General features: G+C 45.7%; 1 protein-coding gene across 3 annotated transcripts in view; it reads right to left on the minus strand.

The window, feature by feature from the left end:
* The window catches only part of AFF2 (ALF transcription elongation factor 2), a 333,893-nt gene extending 328,664 nt beyond the window's left edge, over window positions 1-5,229 (minus strand). For all 3 annotated transcript variants that reach the window (XM_065643139.1, XM_065643137.1, XM_065643140.1), the window contains exon 1: window positions 5,093-5,229. In XM_065643139.1, coding sequence (XP_065499211.1) covers window positions 5,093-5,139 — 47 coding nt within the window. In that variant the 5' untranslated portion in view covers window positions 5,140-5,229. The remainder of the gene's footprint in view (window positions 1-5,092) is intronic.
* Window positions 5,230-8,163: the final 2,934 nt, after the last annotated feature.

Consider the following 8,163-nt stretch of genomic DNA (forward strand, 5'->3'; position numbering starts at 1 on the left):
AAAGACCAGCAGTGTCCACTCATTTTCAGAGATCATTTAGCATATTTAACTTAATACTTCACAGAATGTTACATTTTCCCCTTAAATTATTTGGTTAAATTCCAGGTTGCAGTGACAGTCTGGTCAGACAGACAACAGGAATAATTCTGCTTGACTGAAGGACCTGCATCATAACACAATATTTCACTCAAAAAGAAAATCCTACATAATATAATGGGCATTCATGTACAATGTGCTTAAATGCTCTGAAGTTCTGCCTGGCTTCAGAATAGCTGAACACTATCTGAAGTATCTACTCTCCATCCCAATTCATATATTTCAGAAGTCATTACATTCTTGAATGAATCATTAGGAAAACAATTCAAATGCTGTTAAACTGAGTGTAATTTTGCCTCATAGGATAGATGTGAGCTTTATGTTTGCAAATGGCCAAATTCTTTCAAGATTTATACTCCATGGAGTTCAATATCAACCAGGGAAGATTTCCTAAATCAGGACGTATTTCAAGTACAGGTTTTGGTCCAAGACTATTTTAGGCCTTTCTCAGCTGCTTGTTTTGACAGCATCTAATCCCCCTCACCCACCCACCAGCAGCCATACAGTCTATCCATTTACACTTTCAAAGCAAATTGAAAATGAAACGTTTTCAAATAATTACTCGGGGATGTCTGTAACACAAATCCAAAAAGTAACTGCAGTTCAACTGTAATATTTCTTAAGAAGAAAGGGAGGGGGAGAAAAACCTTACAGAAATCCACTCAAAATGTGACTTCCTCCTATACTAATACTCCCACCATCAGCCAAAAAAAAAAAATCTAATTCCCCAAGATGCTATTTACTCTATTTCACACATTCCCATCAGAAACACAACACTGCTTCCACATTCAGAAGACTTTCCATTTAGCTACTACAGACTCTGGTGACAGAACAGCAACTGAGAAGGTCTTCTGCAGGGGCACAAGGCAAAGAGGGAAGGAGGAAGGTGCGTGATGGAAGGGAAATATCCAAGGCTGGAACTGAAACAGTTCACCTTTGTCTGGAGAGCAGGGTCCCCCCCTCCACATTGAGGACCACATTGAAAGTACACGCGGCTGTGGCGTGCGGGATGTTTTCGCATTCGTACAGGAGAGGAACCTGGCCCGCAGATGGCCCGTTCTCAGCTTTGTCAGCCACAAACAGACCTTTGAACTTTCTATTTATAAAACAGTTTAGTGAGTTTAAGCCTCTTCCTGTATAACTGGCAGTTTGCTGGTTTTGCTGTAATTAGGCTACTGGTGATACATAATATAAAAAAAGAAAAAAAACCCAAGAGACTCGTTTCTCTGCTGTGAGTCTTCCCCATCACAACCGCTCAGCTACAGTGATACTCTTACCTGCTGATCTTCTTGCCCTTTGCCAAGCTTTATTTTTTATACCTCAATATGCGTTTTCCCACCAGCTACTTTCTCCACTTCTGTGTCTTTAAAGACTGGAGGACTTAAAAAATATTAATACCAATGACAATAGATATAACATAAACCATGAATCTCTCTGCTTTTTTTTGTGTTAGTGAGGAGATATATATATTCTGCGGTGCCTGGGTTTTTGTTGGGTTTTGTTGTTTCCCAGCTGCTGATTAATGGCACCACCTTACTCTGTAAGCAGGTTCAAATCCAGCCACATGGTCCCAGGACACTTCAAGATTTCATTTACTTGGTTACCACAGACAAGCGTGGAAAGTGATTTAAAAGATGAAATTTGATTTTTAACAGCAAGTGGTCCCCTTGGTGCACACAGGCACTCAAGCTTTTCATTATATCCATCTCCCCTTTTTTCTCCCTCATAGAATGGCTCATATGAAATGCAAGCCCAGGTGAGCATGTCTTATTAATCCAGGAATCATAGCAGACTTTGGCCCTTTCACCTCAGCCAGAGTTCTGATTCATTTAAATTGTTTGGGGTTTTTTCTTCAGCTTTTCAAACCTTGCAAAACATCTGCTGGGATATTTGTGGCCTTCTTTTACACATATTACCCAACTGTTAACAAAAAACCCCACACTAGCCTTTGGCTACCATGCCAACCACATTCTTGATGAAGGTTCAATGAAACACCTCGTTCTTACACTACTGTGATCTCTCCTAATATGGGAAACTAAAGGGCTGATTCTGCAGCTCCTAATACCACCAAGCTCCAACTAATCATCCTGGATGCCAGGAGAGAATTTAACAACACATGTAGCCGCAATGCACGCTGCAACTTTGACAGTTCTTGACAAAATAAGTTTCAAGAAGTGACATAAAGATGCAGCCCCGTTGGAGGGAGGGAAAAAGAAGAAAAAAAAAAAAAAAACACACACACACACCCCCCCCACACAAAAAAAACCCCAAAAAACCCACCACACACTACAAAACACACCCCACCAAAAAACCTGTATTTTTCAGCCAAAAACTTTTGGGGAGTCATTTCCTGATATAATGGCAATGCACAGAAAGTGTTACCTTTATACCTTTTCATTGGGAGGAAAAAAAAAATCTTTGCTCAAGCAATACATATTTATATGTATATTTCTCAGGCAAACTATGTTTCTGCTGTACTTCGCATACAGATAATACATACAAACACCCACACACACACCCTGTAGGCCTGAGCTTGCCTTCCTGGCGATTGCAGCACAGATTAGCAGAAGTTTTGGGTTTGCAAGGAATGCAGAAGAGGGTCTCTAATTGCCTTATAAATGCTTGTGAAACACGTTTTACAAAGGCCAGCTTACAGGCAGAAGGAAGGAGGACAGTTTCAAACTAAGAAGCAGCAATTCACACAGCATTACACATACATATTTGGAAATATCACAAAGTAACCATACAATATTTGACACATGGACAGAAATAATAAATCTTGATGAGTGAGCATGCATATTTCTGGGTGTGTAGAGATGACGCATGTATAACTTATTTACATATATACACATGCACATGTTTATGGATAGATGAGCTAAATTCATCTCTCCTTAAGCAACGTAACTACTTGTCAGAGACAGAAGCCTTCACATGTACAATAAAATACATGTAATGTTTGTGTATACATGTAGATTATGTAGCTACGTATTATCCAGGTGTGCACATGCATATACTAATTGGATTATTAAAAGCTAAATCCAACTTGATCTCTGCAATAAATAATTGTGTGTGTGAATGCCTACGCCATACAGAGTTTGTGTGGATATCAAACACTCTGAAACAGTCAAAATAAAAACATTCTTTCCTCATGGGCCCTAAAACCAAATTTCATTGAACAAAAGAAAGCAAGTGGAATTTCTAGAACAAGTAGCAATATGTTAATATTTTATGGAAAAACAGATGCACAAGAGTTCCCTTCATTCTGATGCACATCTCTAAATCCACATAAAACCATAGTCAAATGAAAGTAAGTTATTAAGCAAACATTGAAACTCAATACCTATAATGTGCTTAGTATTTGAACTACGCCCACATATTGGGTTGTAACATCATTAATTTAATAGAAGCTGTTACCCACACTATAAATTAGGCAAATTGTATGCAAATATTACTTGAGTAGTAATACGGTGGTTATCAGTTGTCTACAAAATAAATTAGTGCAGCAGAGTAAAGATAGTGTGGTAGAAGCATAATATTTAATTGAGCACTAATTTTATTGCGATTATTACTTTTAAATAACAACAGCATAGTTATTCAAAGATATAATATGATGGTTTATGCAGAGCTGATAAAACACACGCATGATCCACATCGCCTGCTTACAGATTAATATTGATACAGTGCAATTTATGGTTCCAAGGATTTACTCCAAATTGCTGTAAAATAGAATGTGACAGGTATTTGGTTCTGATTATCTTGGATTTGCAACCCCGGCTGTTAGAATGTGTTTGGCAAAATGATAGTTATTAACTAAATGTATGATCTTTTTTCCTAGACATACCTTTATATTATCAACAAAGTAAAGTAAACCCTCTGCAAAACATGAGGTCCAAATGCATACGCACATATAATCTGTGTGACATTTAGAGACTGGGATCACAAAATACAGTATTTTTAGTCTCTTTCTTTCTTGGCAAACTGCACTCCAGCCTAAAATTATTTTTAAAAAAGCAGTAAGCAAACACTGAATTTCACTATGGATAGTTAAAGAATTGTAACTATATTTTCGAAATTGAAAAGTAAAGAACCAATAAAAACAGTCAAAGAATACACATAATCTCATAAACCAGCCGGGAAGTGACTGAATACCTACCCAAATTCTAACTTTCCCAGCTGCTTGTCACTCATTGAAAATTCCTTAACATTCGCTTTGGTAACAAGTTTACAAAACACTTAAACAGATGCACTGACCTTTTCAAGGTGTGCACCTATTTGCAGAGCAAGAGAAAACTAAAATCCCATTCTTAAAAATAAACAAATAAAAAGAAGAGAGACAGAGAGAAGGGGGAAAATTAAAAAAAAAATTTAAAAAGGACCTGTTATAACATCACGGGAACTGACCTTCCCACTTCCAAAACTAACTTAAATAACGCTTCATTCAGAATAGGAAACCAGCAAAAACGGCAACAGAAACCCCCACACTGGACAGGGCTACACTCGAACTGTGCCACACTGCAAAACTACAGTTGCGTTTCTCCCCGAGACGGGAATATTGTCACTGACAGCAGTAAACACAACGTTAGCAAAGCCGCGATCCCGGGGAAAACATCGCCTGCTCCCCACCGCTTCCCTCCTCGGAGAGGGGGTTTGCTGTTGCTATTTCAGCCGGCACCCCGGCACATTTCAGCGCTTTCCCTGCTTTTCCTCCCCCTCCGGCCAACTTGGTCCCCCGCAGCCGGCGGACCGCGAGGTGCTCCCCGCCCGCCGGAGCCGGCTGCGCGGCCGCGGAGCGTGGCCGGCCCCGGCTGCCCCGGCCCCGGCCGCCCCGACGAGGCTCCCCGGCGGGCACCAGGCGCTTCGCCTCTCCACAAAGGCTAAAGCACCGGGAGAGCGAGTAGGAAGGAAAGGAAGGAGGCAGCCGTTAGAAACAGAGGGATGGAGAGGCAGGGAAAGAAAAAAAAAATAAATAAAACGAAAAACACCCAGGAAAACCTACCACTGCTGCTCTAAGTCCCAGTCCCTGAAAAAGTCGAATAGGTCCATAACGATCTGGTGGGGAGACTCAGAGAAGTGGTGCCCCCTCCCCGCCCCGCGCCGAGCAGAGGAGAGCCGAGCCGAGCCGGCGCGGCTAAAGCTGCCCGGCCGGCATGGGCAGCCGCGCCGCGGGGAGCGGCGGCCGCCGCGGGGCCGCGCGGAGCCGCCCGGGGCTCGCGGAGCGCCGCCGCCCGCTCCGGCCGCCGCCAGCAGCGCGGCGCGGCTGCTGCCTGGCTGGGAGAGGCGGGCACGGCGGCGGCGCCGGCCCCGGCGCACGCACACACACACTCGCACACACACACACACACACACCGCGAGGGGAGGAGCCGGGGCGGCCCGAAGCCGCGGCATGGAGCCGCCGCGGCTGCACCGCCGGGATCTGGCGGAGCCTCGCAGCGCGCTCACCCCCCTCCCAGGCCGGGGGTGCGCGGGGAAGTTTTGCGGAAAAGGAGAAACGGCGGGGATGCGGGGGGAGCGGCGCGGCTTCGCGCCTCGGGGTGATGGGAGAGCGTCCTGGCTGGGCTCGGAGACGGAGGGAAAGAAATGGCAGAAGGGGGAGTGAAAAAAAAAAAAAAATATAAATAAATAAATAAAATAGGCACCTATAATTGAGTTGCCAAAGGCAGTTCCTGTGAGGAAACAAACCTGGTTCCCACAGACACAAGAGGTGGCATAGCGCTGTCCGTGCCGTGTCTCTGGGTCAGCCTTAGTGGGGACATACACGATGCAGGGTAAGAGGGCAAAGGAAAGCACGGGCCCAGGGAGCCCTGATGGGGCTGGACAAGAAGGATCCTCCCCAGTGCTCCTGGGGTTTTGCTCCAGCTGAGCAGCTTCTGCTCACCAGCTGGGATGGCTGCCCTTCCCCTGCCCCGTGCTTCGTGAGCAATGGGAAGTGGCACAGCTCACCTGCGGGCACCAGGCAGGACAGGGGTGTCCTGAAGCGCCCCCTCACCCATCCCTCTCCCTCACACACTCCAGCAAGAGCCCAAGCACAAGTCCTAGGCTGCCCACACACACGACAGAAGGGAAAAGAAGCCGGCTACACCCGCCACCCCCTAAACCAAATTATTTTCTTCCCGGGTCAACACACTCCATTGCCTTATAAACAGTAACCAGTATATTATTATTTTCTATATCCGTTTTATAAATATTAAATTTCAAATACACATACCCCCTGAGCAAACAAGTTGCAAAGACAATACCAAAGCTATGTTCATTTTGGCTCTGTTTTTCCATGGGACCTGAACTTCCCTGTGTGCCCGCGAATCTTGGGAACCTGGCAAAGTTTGAAACGACCCTTGCTTTGGTGGAGTGCCATCTCTACAGCCGTGCCCCAGGCCCAGGAGGTTCAGCCAGCCAGTCACAACAGCCAGCTCCGCCACCACAGACCAACGAACCCACCAACAGAACCATCTTTATGGGTTTCCTGAGAATTACAAGACAAATCCAAGATTACAAAGCACAACAGTAGCAAAGCAGCCAACGTAATCCATGATATTTGACTTCCTAAGGAGTACACAATTGTTTTGCAAGCTTTAAAAATATTGCCGAGGAAAAATCTGTGGAACTGTCACCAGTGGAAGTCAAACATGCCAGACTTGGGCTTCACTGCAAGATTCGTGTTTGCATCGTGTGTCTTGTGGGCCCCCAAAAGGGAGGGAGCCCAGGCAAGGCTGTGCTGCTGACAGTCTGCACTTGCACCCATCCAAACCCAAAGCACTGCTCCTCTCCCCACCGCGGGCAGGCAGCTGCACGCAGCATTTCCTTTCTAGCATCTCTTTTTCTCCACAGAGTGAAACACACTGCTCCGGGTCTCGAGCTTTCAAATATGAGCCAGGCCCCTCTCTCTACCGTTTCTTATTTAAGTGTTGGCATTGGTTTTAAAAGCTCCATTCAAAATCATGATTTGTGGCCAATCCTTCAAACCAACATGGGAGGTGGGGTCACACTCTCCAAACTTTCCTCCAGAAATAGGTAGTGTTTTTTCTTTTTTTTTTTTTTTAAAAAATACTATTAATAAAAGCAAAAGCCTATTCTGTCACCTCATCACTTACAACTGATAACTCATATTTTTGACCTTTTGAACCTGAGCCATTAAACTGAACTAAACAACTTACTAAATGCATTATGCACTGCAACTTGCAGGATTTGGCAGTTCCGCTCCCCCGGTTTTTGGAGGTCTGGTAGCTGCCAGCCTGCCACACCTGCACCAAAAGGATCAGAGACAGCAGTTGCTCTTACCCAGCAGAAAGAAAAAACACTTTGCAGGTATTAGTGCCTTCACTTCAAGAAAGTAAACCCTTTTCAGTTCTTCAGAAACTAACAAAAGCTGCACAAAATAGTTTCTGAAAAGCCTTTCAGAGCTCATTCTAGCAAAGGTAAAGGTTGGGAGGTGCTGCACAAGCAAGCAAACGTGCTCTTCCCATGAAGGGTGACAGTAGAGAGAATCCCTCTCCTCAGAGGCTACATTTGGCATCTGGAACTCCTCAAACACTCCGTGCCCTCAGCTGCACAAGAAAGTTTGTGCATGAATTGGCTTTTTGCGGTCAGGTTTCAAACCGCCCAAGAACACGCCTGAGTGCCACCACTGCAGACACCCAGCCAAGGCTTATTTGGTGTCCAGCACCGGCCATGCTGTCTGCCACCACGGGGGCTGGCAGAGGGGGTGCCTTCCCCAGCCCTCCCCGGGGACACAGCACACTCTGCTGCCAGCAGCCACGCTTGGCCCCACACAACCTCGATGTGCACCAGCCGGAGCGAGAGCTGGCCGAGCTCCCTGCCTGCTCACCGCAGCCACGGGCTACAGGAGCCAAGGGCTGTGGGCAGCGTGTCGGGGCAGCGTGTGCTCCCGTAGTGTGTGGCCACCTGCAGCGGGGAGCAAACAGCCTCTGTGAACCGCCAGCTCAGGGGCAAGCACAAGCATGAGGCTGTTGCAGCTCCAGCTTCAAATAGCAAAGGGTTCATTTACCTGAACTGCCAGGAATAGAAAGTTCAACCAGCCTCAGCGTGACCTCTTTTACAGTTACAGTGGAA

The sequence above is a fragment of the Caloenas nicobarica genome, chromosome 12 (genome assembly GCF_036013445.1).
Source record: "Caloenas nicobarica isolate bCalNic1 chromosome 12, bCalNic1.hap1, whole genome shotgun sequence".
Classification (NCBI taxonomy): domain Eukaryota; kingdom Metazoa; phylum Chordata; class Aves; order Columbiformes; family Columbidae; genus Caloenas; species Caloenas nicobarica.